Source organism: Mirounga angustirostris, unplaced genomic scaffold (genome assembly GCF_029215605.1).
Source record: "Mirounga angustirostris isolate CCGP_5_RB_7025 unplaced genomic scaffold, mMirAng1.0.hap1 SCAF_10, whole genome shotgun sequence".
Taxonomy (NCBI): Eukaryota; Metazoa; Chordata; class Mammalia; order Carnivora; family Phocidae; genus Mirounga; species Mirounga angustirostris.
This window is the reverse complement of record NW_026991718.1, coordinates 74,997,792-75,015,803: the sequence shown is the minus strand read 5'-3', so window position 1 is coordinate 75,015,803 and position 18,012 is coordinate 74,997,792. Positions and strand designations below refer to the sequence as shown.

At 38.4% G+C, this 18,012-nt stretch overlaps 2 protein-coding genes across 9 annotated transcripts in view; one reads left to right on the top strand and one right to left on the bottom strand.

Moving 5' to 3' along the window:
• DYNC2LI1 (dynein cytoplasmic 2 light intermediate chain 1) overlaps positions 1-18,012 on the top strand; it is a 43,603-nt gene that overhangs the window by 23,681 nt on the left and 1,910 nt on the right. For 5 of the 8 annotated variants that reach the window (XM_045885086.3, XM_064572551.1, XM_064572546.1 and 2 more), the window contains 5 exons: positions 3,296-3,372; positions 3,972-4,042; positions 7,415-7,512; positions 7,915-8,007; positions 15,934-16,042. In XM_045885086.3, coding sequence (XP_045741042.1) covers positions 3,296-3,372; positions 3,972-4,042; positions 7,415-7,512; positions 7,915-8,007; positions 15,934-15,996 — 402 coding nt within the window. In that variant the 3' untranslated portion in view covers positions 15,997-16,042. Of the gene's footprint in view, positions 1-3,295; positions 3,373-3,971; positions 4,043-7,414; positions 7,513-7,914; positions 8,008-8,115; positions 8,244-10,790; positions 10,887-15,933; positions 16,766-18,012 lie in introns of those variants that run through there. The other 3 variants (XM_064572547.1, XM_064572549.1, XM_064572548.1) reach the window with 3 other exon arrangements.
• The window catches only part of ABCG5 (ATP binding cassette subfamily G member 5), a 49,519-nt gene continuing 39,656 nt past the window's right edge, over positions 8,150-18,012 (bottom strand). The window contains 3 exon segments of the mRNA XM_064573533.1: positions 8,150-8,884; positions 14,507-15,507; positions 17,768-17,885. The gene's annotated coding sequence lies outside the window, so the exon portion shown is untranslated.

Below are 18,012 nucleotides of genomic sequence, written 5' to 3'. Positions count from 1 at the left end.
TCTGCTAGATGGCAGACCATGTCTTCAGAGCAATTGCTTATATCCATAAACCCCAATCAGAATCTCAAGCAGATTCCCTGCTGAGCATGGAGCCTGACTTGGGGCTCGATCTCATGATCTTGAGATCATAACCCGAGCCAGAATCAAGAGTCAGATGCTCAACTGACTGAGCCACCCAGGCACCCCCAAGCCCCAGTCAGTCTTAAAGAGATAAACTGGTTATTAATTCATTCATTTTAATTTCCCCTTAAGAAAATTAGAATCTGTCTTAAGAGAAAAGAGGGGGGGAAAAACCGCTTTAACAATATGTTCTTTTTTTAAACTTAAAAAAAAAAAAAAACCATTGTTGCAGTTAAAACCATGAACTTGAGAGTCCTGGTGCCTGGGTTCGAATCTCAGGACAGCCATTTACTAGCTGTGTGATCTCAGACAGGCCATGTCATCTCACTCAAGCCCCAGTCTCCTCCAGGGTAAAATGGACAAAACCAGTGCCTTCTTCATAGGGCGGTTGTGAGGATAAGTGAGAGAGTAATGTGATGTGCTCACCACAGGGTCTGAAACAAAGTGTTCCTTAATCAGTGTTGCTAATAACTGTTATCCTTACCTTCCACAGCAGGAACAAAGGATAAAGGATATTCTTAAATGCAATAAAATATAGAAGTACTTTTATTTAAAAGAAATACTATCTTCCCATTTGAGTGGTTTCTTTTTCCTGGTACATGAAAGTGCTCAGAGGAAGCTGGAGACGACACGGTCTAGTCCCTGGCCTTCATGGCTAGGATATTATGACTAAAAGTGATGAATATGATCTATATTTAAATTTTTTTACTTCTGAATACTCCAAATAAATTGCATTGTGTATTTTTCTAAAAATCAGTACCTTTTACATTTATACTGTATCTGCTTATATATTGAATTGACAGAGTGCTTTGGAAATACTTTTTTTTTGACTGTTTCAAAAAGACATGGGGAGTTTAAAATGAATGTATCCAGGATACAGAAGCAAAGACCATGAATCTTGTAGTTTCTTATTTTTACCACAAGATAAAGCCCCACAGTTAGTTCTGGTTACTTAGCTGGGGGAAATCTCTCTCTTTCTTTAGGAACAGATCACATTTGATGATCAGTCGGGGTCTAGTCTGGTCTTACGTGTACAAATTTTAGATCAACCCAGGCAGGTCTAGAAGGTCCTACAAGATCAGGGTCTTCTAGGGAATGGATTTGAGAAAGGCTTCATCTCAGCTTTCAGCAAGCTAGAGGAATGAGAGTTTGAGTTAGAGGAGCCCTTCTGGACCAGGAGAACCATAAAGCTTGTCTAGCTTCCCAGACCAAGAAGAGAGCAGCCAAAGTTACAAAGCCCCTTCTTTTTTTTTTTTTTTAAAGATTTTATTTATTTGAGAGAGAATGAGAGACAGAGAGCATGAGAGGGGGGAGGGTCAGAGGGAGAAGCAGACTCCCCGCCGAGCAGGGAGCCCGATGCGAGACTCGATCCCGGGACTCCAGGATCATGACCTGAGCCGAAGGCAGTCGCTTAACCAACTGAGGCACCCAGGTGCCCCCAAAGCCCCGTCTTTCTGTTTCACCTCCAGTCTTCCCCTACCCCCCATTCAAGAGAGACAGTTCGGGGCTGCTTGACAAGATTGATGGATACTCAACAGTTTTTTAGCCTTTTAGTTGATCCTTTCTAATTCAGTCAAGAAAATGGATTCACTATTATGAGCAATCTAATAAAGTTAATAAAAATAAGAATAGAAGAACTGATAGGGACGCCTGGGTGGCTCAGTCAGTTAAGTGTCTACCTTCAGCTCAGGTCATGATCCCAGGGTCCTGAGATCGAACTTCACGTTGGGCTCTCTGCTCAGTGGGGAGCCTGTGGCTCCCCCTGCTTGCGCTCTGTCAAATAAAATCTTAAACAACAACAAAAAAAGAAAAACATTGATAAGCAGGACCAGATTCAGTGGAGAGCTGCCAGGATGGTATGAGACTTAAAAATGTGATACATGAGGAGGAGTATAAAATTATGTTCTATCATCTAGAATGTGATAATGCTCTTTAAATATTCAGAGGATTGTTCCATGGAAAAAGGATCAGGTATTAGATATTTTTGCTCTCTTAGAGTCAAGAACAAGGAATCAGTAGAGCAGAGTTTAGCTCAAAATAAGAAAGAACTTTCTAATACTACCATTATCTGAAAATGGAATGAGTTGCTTTGGGAGATAATGAGTTCCCACTGAGTTTATCCAAGCAGAAGCTCTACAGCTATTCGTGGAGGATGTTTCAAGGCAGTTGATGCAACAGATGAGGGGGCTGAGTCAGAAAATTTCTCATGTCCTCCCAGCCCTTCTATAAAATACATTTGTGATGAGGTATTTTCCTTTCCACATAGGGAACATAAATAATAGTAATAAAGTGTTTTAAAAATTCATTTAGTTTTTTTATATTTTTAAACTTCTTCAAAAGAAGTTTTAAAAATGTTTCAATTTTGAAAAGTCAGTGTATTAAATTTTATATATTTACAAGAGTAAACACTTTGGGAACCTGTCCTTAATCCAGAATGAATCTTATCCTGAAAATTGATTTCTTTGCCTTATAAAATTACTTTTCATTTTGGTTCAAGGTTGTTTTTCCCACTTTTATACATCTTAGCCATTCTGATTTGGCTGAGAAACTTTTGGTATTTCCAAAAATCAAATCTAGTCTTAAAGGATTTGTAGGATAATCACATGTCCTGATGTTCACCTGAGGTCGTACCCACCCCCTTTCATTCCCTGAAGTCTGGTTATGGTCACCCTCGTTACATACCACCACTGAGAATGTTTAGTAGTTTACTTTGCAAGCTCAAGGGCAATTCTGAAGAGAAGTTAAAAGATCTTTTTAATGAGTATCAGTATTGTTGGATTAGTCTGTAGCTTCCCTGCTGGCTTTTTGGAAGGCAGTAATATGCCCATGGATGGAAAAGTTATTTATGATGTATACCTCCTATTTTCTACCAGCCAGACGGCTTTTGGGAAATAATTATGTTCCATATGTGGGAGTAGCTGAAGTGATTAGTGCATACACACATGTCCCTTTAATATCGTGCACTCAATGTTAAGTTCGAAGAATGAGTTAAAACAAATTTATTGAGATTATTTTCCTTTATTCAGGTTTCTGTCTGCTCAGAATAAATAATCTATGGGCAAATAAATAATAATTCTGTCTGCAGTTTGTTCAAAAGTTCAAAGCCATATTTATTTTACCTGTTTCTGTGATTTAAAAGCAGAGCATATAACTTATTCTGATCTTATTTTTTTAGTTTACCAGTAAATCAGAAGCTCTATTACTAAAAATACGTGGAGTTATCAACCAGTTAGCATTTGGTATTGACAAAAGGTACTGATAAACTATCTTTTTTTTTTTTGCCAATAATAATCTCATCTGATTATTGTTCTCATATAATTATTGTTTCTTCATAAGAAAGTGCCCCCAAATGGTTATTCTTAGGGAAATAGTTTCATATTATTTCCTATTTCTTGTATTGTTTAAATATTTCTAAATTTTATAACTAAAATGTTATGCAACACTTAGTCTGAGACTAGAATAAAATAATGATACTATTACAGCTGTTTCACTGATTTCTTTGACTTCTCTCATGTTAGTAGCTTTCCCTGTATTATCATTTTCTTATATTGATTAGAAATTGAATTGATCGTTGTAGTATGTATATTTTTCTTAACCTTGCTACTTTTCCTGGTTTTCATTTAAAGTAATTTGGGTCTGTCACTTTTTTTCCCCCCCTATAAAACTTTATTAAAATATGCCAGACTTTAATTTTTGAAAAAGCTTAAATAGATATTCACTCATTCATTTGGGGACAGTGCTCTCTCACCAGTGGCTAGATGTAAAACTTGGCTCTTGTATTTACAGTAGAGCATGGCAGGATATTCGATTGCTAAACTAAATTAGACTCTTTTTTCTTCTTATCCATGTAGCAAATCAATATGTGTGGATCAGAATAAACCACTGTTTATCACAGCAGGATTGGATTCTTTAAGTCAAATAGGTTGGTGAACTTATTAAGATTGTTCAATCTTTTTTTAATTGCTTATTGATTTCATCCTACCCCATGTTCACTTCATCTCCAACATACCACCATTTCTGATTTCATTATCATTGCTGTTATTTCTTTTTTTTTTAAAGATTTTATTTATTTGACAGAGAGAGACACAGCGAGAGAGAGAACACAAGCAAGGGGAGTGGGAGAGGGAGAACAGGCTTCCCGCGGAGCAGGGAGCCCGACATGGGGCTCGATCCATGGGGCTCGATCCCAGGACTCTGGGATCACGACCTGAGCCAAAGGCAGACGCTTAACGACTGAGCCACCCAGGCGCCCCCATTGCTGTTATTTCTTATGTATTTATTTGTATACACAGTATTGATGCAACCTGCATCACATTGACATATTTGTGATGGAAGGGATGTTGCCACATAAGAGACGGATTTCAGATCTTTATTTCACTAAAAAATTTTGCACGTATTTCCTTTCCCTCACTGATTTCCAGGTACGTTTAAATTTTAGCTTGTTGGGTTTAGAAGAAAACCAGAAGCACAGAGTGGTCAGGAAGTGAAAGCTATATATTATGGGCAGTGATGAAAAATACGAGATTCAAGTGATGGAATAAACCAAAAAAGAACAGTTGTACTAATTATGTATACTTTAATTCTTCATTATGAAAATAGTTTGCTTCAGATAACTTATTATCTGAATTCAGATTAATTTATTTCCTAAACTTACAGACTTTTAGGCTCATGAAGCAAAAAGAATTTTAAGGGTTTATATAATCAAGCTCCTTATCTTTCCTCAGAAACTACTTTCATTGTGGAGTTTTGGGGCCTAGCAACTCTTTCTACTCGGGGACTGACATAGTTTGGTTTTAACGCTCTAGTAGATAGTAATTTTCTTTTTTATTTCCCGTCCATCATTACTCTTACATGCTAAAGTTGACTGGACTTCAAATGTAGATCTTTGTAATGAGATTACAGATTGAATTGGAATGGAAAGAATAGAGGTGGTTAATGAGTGATCACAAAGACTGGTTTTTATAATTAACACCGACTTAATTTCATTAGCTATGAGAATCACTGTGTGTACTGATAGATAATGCCCCTGTAAGTAGTTGGAGGTCAAAAAAGGAATGAGAGGCGCCTGGGTGGCTCAGTTGGTTAAGCGACTGCCTTCGGCTCAGGTCATGATCCTGGAGTCCCGGGATCAAGTCCCGCATCGGGCTCCCTGCTCGGCAGGGAGTCTGCTTCTCCCTCTCCCACTCCCCGTTTGTGTTCCCTCTCTCGCTGTGTCTTTCTCTGTCAAATAAATAAATAAAATCTTAAAAAAAAAAGGAATGAGAATTACTGAATTTAAAAATCATGGAGCTTAGACCTCATCAAAATTAAAAACTTTTGCTCTTGTAAGTCCATTTGAAAAGGATAAAAAGACATACTACATGCTGGGAGAAAATATTTTCAACTGCATCTCTGACAAAGGACTATTATTATCTAGAATATATAAAGAACTTAACAGTAAAAACAAAATCCTATTAGAAAATAGGCAAAAGACATGAGCAGACATTTCACCAAAGAGGATATACAAATGGAAAAATAAGCATATGAAAAGATGTTTAATATCTTTAATCATTAGGGAAGTGCAAATGGAAACCACAGTGAGCTCATCAGAATAGCTAACCAAAAAAAAGTGACACCACCAAATCCTGGCAAGAATATGGAGAAACTGGATACTCCTACATTGCTGGTAGGAATGTAAAATGATACAGCCACTCTGGAACACAGTTTGACAGCTTTTTATAAAACTAAACATGCACTACCATATGACCTAGAAATTGCATTATTGAGCATTTATCTCAGAGAAATTAAAACTTACGTTCACATAAAAGTCTGTACACAAATGTTCGTGGTGGCTTTTTGTAATAGCCCCAAACTAGAAACAACCAGATGTTGTTTAAAACTCTGTACTATGGTGTGGTATATCCATACCATAGACTACTACTCAGCAATAAAACGGAACAAACTATTGATAACACACAGTAACTTGGATGAATCACCAGGGAATTATACTGAGTGAAAAAAAGCCAATCGGAAAAGGTTATATACACTACGATTCTATTTATGTAAAATTTTTGTGATGAAAAAATTTCAGAAGTGGAGGAAAGATTGATGGTTATCAGAGGTTAGGGACAGGACCGTACGTGGGGAAGTAGGAGAAGAGATTGGGAAGAGGTGCTGTGGGTATAAAAGGGCAAAGCAAGGGATCCTTGAGACAACGGCACTGTGCGGTATCTTGACTGTAGTATGCAGTATCTTGATGGTGGATACATTTACCTACAAAGATGATAAAATTGTATGGAACTTAATACACACAAACGAGGACAAGTAAAAAACTTGGGAGAGCTGAGTAAGATTGGTGGATTGCATCACTGTCTTTCCCACCAGAGTGATAAGGAGGTCCTGAAAGATCAACATTGTAAATGCTAGAATAGAAAGAATGAGAAATCTCAGATTATAGACAATTGCCAGGACGTGGCAGCATTTTTTCAAATTAATTTTCAAATTAAAGTACACAATCAGTACATAGACATTCTCATTATAAAGTGTTAAAATAGGGCATATAAGACTTCCAGACTATTTTCTATACATGTGAATGCGATATAGAAAAAACTACTTGTTTGAACATAATTTTATCATTCTATAGCTATTGTTTTGAAAGTTTCCCTTTCTACTCAATACGTCCTAGCGGTTTTTCCGTATTAATGCTGCAGCTAGGTCTGTTTGGTATTTTGACTGCTGTAGGGTTACAGAGCATGGCTGTGCATAGTAATTTAGTTCACTATACCTTACTGATGGACAGTTTAGTTCTGGCCAGTTTTTCACTAATACAAATGAAATGATGCTGCAGTATGAAATCATTAATACCTGTGTGCAGGTGTTTCTAGATTAAATACCAAAAACTGGGGTTTCTGGGTAATAGCATATAACCTTTTTCCATATTTGCATGGCAGTTAGTGCCAAATTACCCTCTGAATTAGTTGTCCCAATTTGCACTCTAGTGAGTAGCACATGAGAGTGTTTCCTTATAAAATCATAAACACATGAGAATATCAAGCCTGCTATTTTCACCGGGTGGCAGTGTAAGTATGGGGAAAGAGTATCACAATTGACTCATTACTCTGTCTCCTCTTCCTCTGGTGCTAGAATCTGTGGCCTTGCTACACTGGGTTGGGGTAAATTTTAAGAGTGGCTATATTAGGGAGAAGGGAAATGAATGATCTAGGATTTGTATTTTTCTAAGAGTCATCTATTTTATTGAGACAGTTTGTCAAGTTTTAATCAGTGCAGTCATTTGATGTACAATTTCCAATTTTAGGATCTCCTCCTGTTCCTGATAATGACATTGGAAAGCTTCATGCCCATTCACCAATGGAGTTGTGGAAAAAGGTGTATGAAAGGGTCTTTCCACCAAAGGTAAAGATTTCTAATTCTTTTAAAGCAAGAATTTTTTGCATTATTCACCAGTTATTAGGAAATGTTCCAACGAGCCTATTATGATTACTTTGTTTTCTCCTCTCGCATGCTCAAAAATTGTGTGCCAAAAATCTATTGTACACAAGGCACTGTGGGTTTTAAAAGTTGAGCAAGACACAGCTCTTCAAATTCAGCTCCCCAAATTCAGCTCCCAGGCTGCTGGCGAAGTGGGAGACAGCAGCTGGACAGAGAGGGAGGGAGAGGGCCTGGTGGAATCTGAAAAGGGCCTCAGCAGTGATGATAAAACCTCAAAAGACCATAGTCAGTCTGGCTGAGGCAGATGATAGTTGTTGACAGTTTGGGGGTATGGGCATGAAATGACTTGAAGAACTATAATTTCAGAGTATCAACATGCTAAAAGATATCAAGGACCCTGCAAGAGACCCTCAGTATGCTGAAAGTGAAGTTGACGAAATGAGAATTCAGAAGGATCAGGTAGTATCCTCAACATTTATTTTATCTCATCTTGAATTTTATCACAAAATACCTGTAGAGATTCCATAGATTTTTCTCAATGTATTTAATTTTTTTTTTTACTTTCAGAATTATTGAAGGGGCGCCTGGCTGGCTCGGTTGGTAGAATGTGCAACTCTTGATGTTTGGGGTCATGAGTTAGAGCCCCATGCGGGGTGTAGAGATTATTAAAAATAAAATCTTAAAAAAAAAAAAAACTGAAATAATACATCTTTACTATATAAAAAAAAATTCTGATGTGCATGAAGAAGGAATTTAAATCATTCCACCACCCAGAGATGACATAATGTTCACATATCCTCTTTGGGTTTTCCAGTTAACTTTATGTTGAAGATGGGTAGTGATTCTTACCTTGCTGCTGGGGAGACCATTTCACAATATTCTTTTGTCTGTGGGATTATTTAAATGTTTTTGGTTTTTGTTAGAATATTCAGACATACTTAAACTCTTCTTGTACCAGAAAAATTCAGGACTACCAGTCTGAAAGCGTGCAAACACAGGATCTCTCAGGAAAATGGTTGAAAATGGAGACTGTGTTCCACATATGCCCAGCTAGCGCCATTTGCGATAGAAAAGTCTGATGTAAGAATGCAAAAGTTGGCAAATTCATCATGACCCGATACTTAAAATTTTCCCGGATCTCTAAAACGAGACATTGTGCAGAACCCAAATTTACAGCAAGCACTGTAAATTGAGTGCCCCGACAGCCTCTTGGGTGGGGTCTGTAGAGCTGTCACGTGGGCCGTCACGCTGTAGCGAGGGTAAGCCGAACACAGCCATCCACGGGAGTAGGGACTAGGGTATTTTTCTCAGCACTAGCCTTTCACCTTCAGGGGCCCTAGAATAAGAAAACAAAACATCCTATTTAAACATAGTCCAGAAGACTTTTGAAAACTATGTCATGAATATTTAGAGGGTTTTGTTGCTGTAGCAAAGTGAGAGGCATGTTGTAGAAATAGATGGCCTCACATAACCTTTACTATGTGTGCAGCTTAGCTAAAGATTAGTTGGAAGCCATCCCTGAATTAATATTTACCAAGGAGTCAATGACTAACTGCCATTGTTTGATAAGAGTATCTTTATATTGCATAGTGACCCCTTTTATTACACTTATATACACAGGTATTATGAAGGGGCTGGGATATTTTTCAGCATCGTGACTTTTCACATTCAAATCCATCTTCCATTACTGACCTAAAACTGTAGGAATTTGGAGTGGAACTGGAAAGCAACCCCACAATACCTCCCATTCTTCACTATTAACTATTAACACAGCCTATGAAAGAATTCATCTGCATTACATGAAAATCTAGCCAGTTGTCTATAGCTCTTCACATTACCTGTTTTTTTTAGATTATTTATTTGTTTATTTATTTGAGAGACTGAGTGAGTGAGCAGGGGTAGAGGAAGAGGGAGAAACAGACTCCCCACTGAGCAGGGAGCCCGACACGGGGCTGGGGTCCTGGGATCATGACTTGAGCTGAAGGCAGCCTCTTAACCAACTGAGCCACCCAGGTGCCCCTCTTTTTGATCTTTTAATATCATTATTGCCACATAACACATTTCCATAATTACATAAAAGTGTGTCCTTACTTAAAAACAATCTGTAAATGCTTAGAGAAGCCCATACTGTGTGCCATTTGTCTGCATACCTTTAACCCAGATACTTCTGATTCTGGTGCTTCTTGGGAGGACAGATGACGTCCTGTTTCATTAAAATATAATACAGTTGCATTATGAGTGGAGGGCTGGCCCTGAGTCCATCTGAGACTACCTGTGATCCCCCCTCTTGATTCCCTCCCCATCTTCAAGCCCCATTATTAGTGGCTTAAATAATCATCAGGGAAAAAAAAACAAAAAGTTTGGGGCTTTTAAGCTTTGGCAGTGAAATTAGAGCATGTCACTTCTAAGGTGAAGAGGCTCACTCGTGAGTTCCATTCAGTTCCTCCAACTCTGGAGCCATTGAAAAGGCTCAGGTCATACAGAATCACTAGGCAAGAAGGACGTGTCCATCCCTGGGCCCCAGAAGAACTGCATTTGAACCACATTTCTATTCAGTAATTCTTTTGGTGCCATGGAGGCACCAAGCCCCCCAAAATTCTGTAATACCTATTTTAAGTCCTAGGTAGTAAAATGTGTCATTTATGATAGTTTTCCAGATTCCTTGCTCCCCGTCTCCACAGCTGCATGTAGATCCTCACAGGGGACTGAAATTAGTCCTCACATGTTTAAGGATCAGTCTTAAGGCCCCTTTCACCTTTCCTGAAGACTGTCTTTGCTTTATTAGCTCTCTTTTCTCCACTCAGTTCTTTCTTTTGCCAGACTTCACATGGACACCAGAAAATACTTCCTCATAGAGTATCCTGGTTATCTGCAGAATGTGTGAGGTTGACTACTTCTTTGCCAATTCGGATGCCTTTTATTTCTTTTTGTTGTCTGATGGCTGAGGCTAGGACTTCTAGGACTATGTTGAACAGCAGTGGTGAGACTGGACATCCCTGACATATTCCTGACCTTATGGGAAAAGCTCTCACTTTTTTCCCATTGAGAAGGATATTCGCTGTGGGCTTTTCGTAGATGGCTTTTATGATGTTGAGGTATGTATCCTCTATCCCTACACCGTGAAGAGTTTTAATCCAGAAAGGATGCTGTACTTTGTCAAATGCTTTTTCTGCGTCTATTGAGAGGATCATACGGTTCTTGTCCTTTCTTTTACTTATGTAGTGTATCACATTGATTTGCAGATGTTGAACCACCCTTGCAGCCCAGGAATAAATCCCACTTGGACGTGGTGAATAACCCTTTTAATGTACTGTTGGATCCTACTGGCTAGTATCTTGGTGAGAATTTTTCCATCCATGTTCATCAGGGATATTAGTCTGTAATTCTTCTTTTTAGTGGGGTCTTTGGTTTGGGATCAAGGTAATGCTGGCCTCATAGAAAGAGTTTGGAAGTTTTCCTTACATTTCGATTTTTCGAAACAGCTTCAGAAGAATAGGTATGAATTCTTCTTTAAATGTTTGGTAGAATAATTCCCCTGGGAAGCCACATGGCCCTGGACTCTTGTTTGCTGGGAGAATTTTGATTACTTCTTCAATTTTTCTGTTTCTTCCTGGTTCAGTTTTGGTAGTTTTTGTCTATAGGAATTCATCCATTTTTTCCAGATTGCCTAGTTTGTTGGCATATAGTTGCTCATAATATGTTCTTATAATTGTTTGTATTTCTTTGGTGTTGGTTGTGATCTCTTTCATTCATGATTTTATTTGGGTCCTTTATTCTTTTTGATAAGTCTGGCCAGGGTTTTTTCAATCTTATTAGTTCTTTCAAAAAACTAGCTCTTAGTTTCGTTGATCTATTCTACCGTTCTTTTGGTTTCTATTTCATTGATTCTGCTCTACTCTTTATACTCCATGTGGAAAACCCGAAAGACTCCACCCCAAAATTGCTAGAACTCATACAGGAATTCAGCGAAGTGGCAGGATATAAAATCAATGCACAGAAATCAGTTGGGTCTATACACCAGCAATGAGACAGAAGAAAGAGAAATTAAGGAGTTGATCCCAAAGAGGCAAAGGATCTGTACTCAGGAAACTACAGAACACTCATGAAAGAAATTGAGGAAGACACAAAGAAATGGAAAACGTTCCATGCTCATGAATTGGAAGAACAAATACTGTGAAAACGTCTATGCTACTTAGAGCAATCTACACATTCAGTGAAGTCCCTATCAAAAAAAATACCATAAACTTTTTTTCCACAGAACTGAAATCCTAAAATTTGTATGGAACCAGAAAAGGCCCCGAATAGCCAGAGGAATGTTGAAAAAGAAAAGCAAAGCTGGTGGCATCACAATTCCGGACTTCAAGCTCTACTACAAAGCTGTAATCATCAAGACAGTGTGGTACTGGCACAACAAACAGACGCAGAGATCAATGGAACAGAATAGAGAGCCCAGAAATGGACCCTCAATTCTATGGTCAACTAATCTTTGACAAAGCAGGAAAGAATATCCAATGGAAAAAAAAGTCTCTTCCACAAATGGTGTTGGGAAAATTGGACAGCCACATGTAGAAGAATGAAACTGGACCATTTCCTTACACCATATACAAAAATAGACTTAAAATGAGTGAAAGACCTAAATGTGAGACAGGGATCCATCAGAATCCTAGAGGAGAACAGAGGCAGCAACCTCTTCCACCTCGGCCCCATCAACTTCTTCCTAGACACATCGCCAAAGGCAAGGGAAGCAAGGGCAAAATGAACTATTGGGACTTCATCAAGATAAAAAGCTTTTGCACAGCAAAGGAAACAGTCAACAAAACCAAAAGACAACCAACAGAATGGGAGAAGATACTTGCAAATGACATATCAGATAAAGGGCTAGTATCCAAAATCTATAAAGAATTTATCAAACTCAACACCCAAAGAACAATTCAAGAAATGGGCAGAAGACATGAAAAACATTTCTGCAAAGAAGACATCCAAATGGCCAACAGACACATGAAAAAGTGCTCAACATCGCTCGACATCAGGGAACTACAAAGCAAAACCTCAATGAGTTACCACATCACACCAGTTAGAATGGCTAAAATTAACAAGTCAGGAAATGACAGATGTTGGTGCAGATGAGGAGAAAGGGGAACCCTTCTACACTGTTGGTGGGAATGCAAGCTGGTGCAGCCACTCTGGAAAACAGTATGAGGTTCCTCAAAAAGTTGAAAATAGAGCTATCCTACGACCCAGCAATTGCTCTACTGGGTATTTACCCCAAAGATACAAATGTAGTGATCCAAAGGGGCATGTGCACCCCAATGTTTATAGCAGCAATGTCACAATAGCCAAACTATGGAAAGAGTCTAGATGTCCATCAACAGATGAATGGATAAAGAAGATGTGGTATATATATACAATGGAATATTATGCAGCCATCAAAAAATTGAAATCTTGCCATTTGCAACGACATGGATGGAACTGGAGGGTGTTATGCTAAGTGAAATCTGTCAATCAGAGAAAGACAATTATCATATGATCTCACTGATATGTGGAATTTAAGAAACAAGGCAGGGGATCATAGGGGGAGAGAGGAAAAAAATGAAACAAGATGAAACCAGAGAGGGCGACAAACCATAAGAGACTCTTAATCATAGGAAACAAACTGAGGTTTGCTGGAGGGGAGAGGGGTGGAGGGATGGGGTACTGGATGATGGACACTGGGGAAGGTATGTGTTATAATGAGCACTGGGTATTACATAAGACTGATGAATCACAGACCTGTACCCTTGAAACAAATAATACATTATATGTTAATTAATTGAATTTAAATGAAAAAAAATACTGCCTCAGTTTTTGCTAACTTTTAAAAGCCCTCTAGTTTTTTTTTTTAATGATTCTCTTTTTAAAAAAATTCCAGTGTAGTTCACATACAGTGTTGTATTAGTTTCAGGTGTACAATATAGCAATTCACCAATTCTCCACATTACTCAGTGCTCATCATAAGTGTACTCTTAATCCCCATCACCCGTTTTACCCATCCTCCCACCCACCTCCCCTCTGATAACTCTCTGTTTTCCTCTAAAGTTGAATCTGGTTTTTTTCTTTTTTCCTTTCCTCATTTGTTTCTTAAATTACACATATGAGTGAAATCATATGGTAACTGTCTCTGACTTATTTCACTTAACACCCTATAAATTCATTCATGTTGTTGCAAATGGCAAGATCTCATTCTTTTTTATGGCTGAGTAATATTCCATTGTGTGTGTATACCACATCTTTTTTTTATCCCTTCATCTATCAGTGGACACTTAGGTTGCTCCCAAAATTTAAAAAGCCCTCTAGGTTTAAAGCATTCCTGATTTTAAGGGGACATACATATAGAAAGCACTTAGTGAACCCTTCTACCTCTTTTCTATATTTTTATTGCCAAAGAAAGAAAGAAAAAAAAAAAACAAGGAAAAGGTTTGAGTAAACAATATTTTTAAGCTCTTCTTGGCCAGCCACACATACCTATTTTGAATTTGTTTTCAGAAATCAACTTGTCTATAATCCCTGAACCTATAATTTAAACACATAACACACACTGATTTACATGCTTAGGGAAAAATGTTCTTACCGTCCTTTATCGAAGATGCTCTTTCAAGTGTTTTAAGACTGTGGTCCACTTACGATTGAAAACTTTAGAAGTTCTTAAGAGGCAAGGTGGAAACCTTTCTTAGTTTTGCATTCACTTTTAAAATGGCTCTCTAAAGCAACCATGAAGAATTACAGTGTAAAGAAAATCCTCTTGGGATGCCTGGTTTGGCTCAGTCGGTTAAGCATCTGCCTTTGGCTCGGGTCGTGATCCCAGGGTCCTGGGATTGAGTCCTGCATCAGGATCCTTGCTCCGCGGGGAGCCTGCTTCTCCCTCTGCTTGTGCTCTCTCTGTCAAATAAATGTTTAAAAAAAGAAAAAAAATTCCTCTTACTTGCTCTTCCTTTAGAGAATTAAATCATATTATTTTGACTTCCCATGACAGGAGTATTGAAGGTTTAGTGGTCGTGGTGAGTTCGGTATCACATCACTCATCACTCATTCTTTGTGACATGGCCTGTGTGACCAGCCCTGTTCTTCTCTCAGTTTGCTCTCTGCAGAAGGGAGATAAATATCTTTAGCAAAGACTCTCAAAGCAATGTCCTCACCCTTATCATCGGTAAAAATAATACAGTTCTTCCAATTAAAAGCAAGATAACTACTGTTTATTCCTTATGACTTAATAGTCTTTGAAACCCTATATGGTAGATGACTGGTGAACTCAGTTAACTTCATTTTAAGAAAATAAACCAATCTGCAAAGACTACTTTGGAGTTATTATATAAAAACTCTTCCAAAGTCTGTCTTCAGTTTTAAAACTTTGAACATTTAAACTTAAGTAACTTGAGTATAGGTATAAAAGAGACAATCCACAATTTTTCTGAAAATGAGAATGGAATTTTCTTTTCATGGCAACTATGAACTTCAGTTATGTTAGCCAAAGAACAGTGATTGCCTTATCTTGCAGAGTAAACCACTTTCTGCTCATCTGAAATAATATACTTTGTACAGTTATTGAGACACTGAACAACATGTAAGAAGCCAGGAGGTAATCCCCTTTGATAATGCCTTTGCATATGAATCATCTCGTGCAGGGTTTCCACCCATATTAGAATTTTATGAATTGTAAAAGTAACATATACTCATTATGAAAAACAACCCTCAAAAGATATAGAAGTCTATAAAACAAAGTGGAGGCATCCCGTCCTCACTCCAACCTTTTTCTTCTTGTGGCACATATACCACTATTTTTGCTGGCTGCCCATGAAGCCCTTGTGAACGAGCGCTGATGTTAATAACGTCCTTACTGAGAGACAGCCAAGTTGTTTCCAGTCCTGCCCCAGGATACACAGTGAATATCCTTCTATTTATATCCTTGCGCTCTTCTCTCTTATTCTATGAGACACATTTTGAAAGGCACAATCACTGGGTCAAAAGAATATATACATTTTAAGTATTGATAGTTTGACAACTTCAACCCAGTTTTGGCAAGAGTTGAACAGGAAACAAAGATACCACTTTTAAATAAAGTATGGCAATGTATTTTAAGAGTTAAAAGAATTTGTACGTATAAGTATTATATAATTTCATCTTTAAGTGCATTTCTAAGTGTTATTTAGGCTACACAGAAACTCTGAAGACTCTACATTTCTAGAAAATAAATCCTAATTATAAGAATTTACAGAGTAATTGTCAAGAAATTTTGAGGATGGTAATACCATAAAGGATGTACTGTCATACCTAAAAAGTGCTAAGGCAGTTTTAAGGTGCCTAGTTTAATTTTTAAGTTTTTTTCTTAAGTAACACATATTTTTGTTTTAGGAACTGGAACAATACAAAAGAAGTTCTTCCAAGTCTTGGAAACAAATTGAGTTTGATTCTTGAACCTAATTCAACTATAGTGTATTTATTTCTTCTTTCCCAAATACAAGTAAGTTTATTTTATTAATTAGCTATAATGGTAATAAGTGAAGGAAGCTAAGATGTGTAATTTGTTGAAGGAAAAGTGGCCTTTGTTGTATTAGTGCAACTCTCTGGATACTTTTAAGTCTTTTAAAAGGGAAAAAAGTTGTGAGATTACATGCAGTATTTTTTAAAATAAAAAGAATACCTTTCTCTAATAAGTTTAACTAGTGTATACTCAGTTCAGCATTTATAAGTTTCTGCTTATATCATTTCAGGACTATGAAAGCAAGAGCCTCTAGTAACAGTTACCAGTGTGAGTTTAAGCATTTATATTAGACAAATTCCTTCTCGAAGGAGTTCTTGGGTGGGTCACTTTCACAGGTACCATTATTGACTCTCAAACACAGGCACAAGCACCTGAAGAACCTATTTAAAGTGCACATTCTTGGGGCGCCTGGGTGGCTCAGTCCTTACGCGTCTGCCTTCGGCTCAGGTCATGATCCCAGGCTCCTGGGATCGAGCCCCGCATCGGGCTCCCTGCTTGGCGGGAAGCCTCCTTCTCCCTCTCCCACTCCCCCTGCTTGTGTTCCCTCTCTTGCTGCCTCTGTCAAATAAAATCTTTGAAAAAATAAAACAAAATGCACATTCCTGAGTCCCCACACCCAGAGATCCTGAATCAGTGGGTCTGGCATGGGGTACAGTAATCTGCATTTTTAATCAGCATCTCTGATGATTCTGACATACTTATTTTGAGTATAACTTAAGATTTTATTTATTTGACAGAAACACAGCAAGAGAGGGAACACAAGCGGGGGGAGTGTGAGAGGGAGAAGCAGGCTTCCCGTGGAGCAGGGAGCCCGATGTGGGGCTCGATCCCAGGACCCTGTTATCATGACCTGAGGCAAAGGCAGACGCTTAACGACTGAGCCACCCAGGCGCCCCATTGAATATAACTTTTTTTTTTTTAAAGAGGTTATTTATCTGTGAGAGAGAGAGAGAGAGAGAGAGGGAAGGGTAGAGGGAGAAGTAGACTCCCCACTGAGCAGGGAGCCCTATGTGGGACTCGATCTCAGGATCCTGAGAGCGCGAACTGAGCCGAAGGCAGACACTTAACACCTGAGCCACCCAGGCGCCCAGTATAACTTTTTGAAGAACATGTAAATTTAAGGATATATTCTATCAATAAGCAGGCCAAAACTTCATGAATTGGTAATATTGAAAGATCATTTCCAAGGGGAAATAGCTTTTAAGAAGCCTTCTCGATCCTATGAATTTGTGTACCTGCTAGCCAAGTTCAATCTGGAGTAAGCCTAATTGTTGTCATTGACCAAGAAAGTCATTTCTGTGTTCTTCCATTTCCATTACAAAATATGTTCACTCTAATAAACCATACACCCAGCTTCAAATAAGCACACTTACTAAACCCAAGAACACCAAAATTGATGAGTGGTATCTGAGTGGAAAGCAAACTACCTGATCACTGCAATGAAGTAATTAGACTTCATAAACTACTTGGGGCACCTGGGTGGCTCAGTCGTTAAGCGTCTGCCTTCGGCTCAGGTCATGATCTCAGGGTCCTGGGATCGAGCCCCACATCAGGCTCCCTGCTCTGCGGGGAGCCTGCTTCTTCCTCTCCCTCTGCTGCTCCCCCTACTTGTGCTCTATCTCTCTGTCAAATAAATAAAATCTTTAAAAAAAAAAAAGAATGTGGGACATAATTTCAGGGAAAAAAAAAGACTTCATAAACTACTTGCAGTCCATGTGATTCCAGCACTCTTGACAACAGGAGTTTCAGCATGTTTCCAAAGACCCTCAGTCTTAGGTGTAGACAGGCACCCTGCCCAAGTGCCGTGGAGAAAGCGCTCCCCCTTTAAATTAATATTGAAATGTTATAATCTCAGAAACATCCACTGACTGGGAAAGAAACAGCCTATTCCACAGTAGTAACAGAAATTTCTGTTATATAATTTGATTGTCTTACACATCACTGTCCAT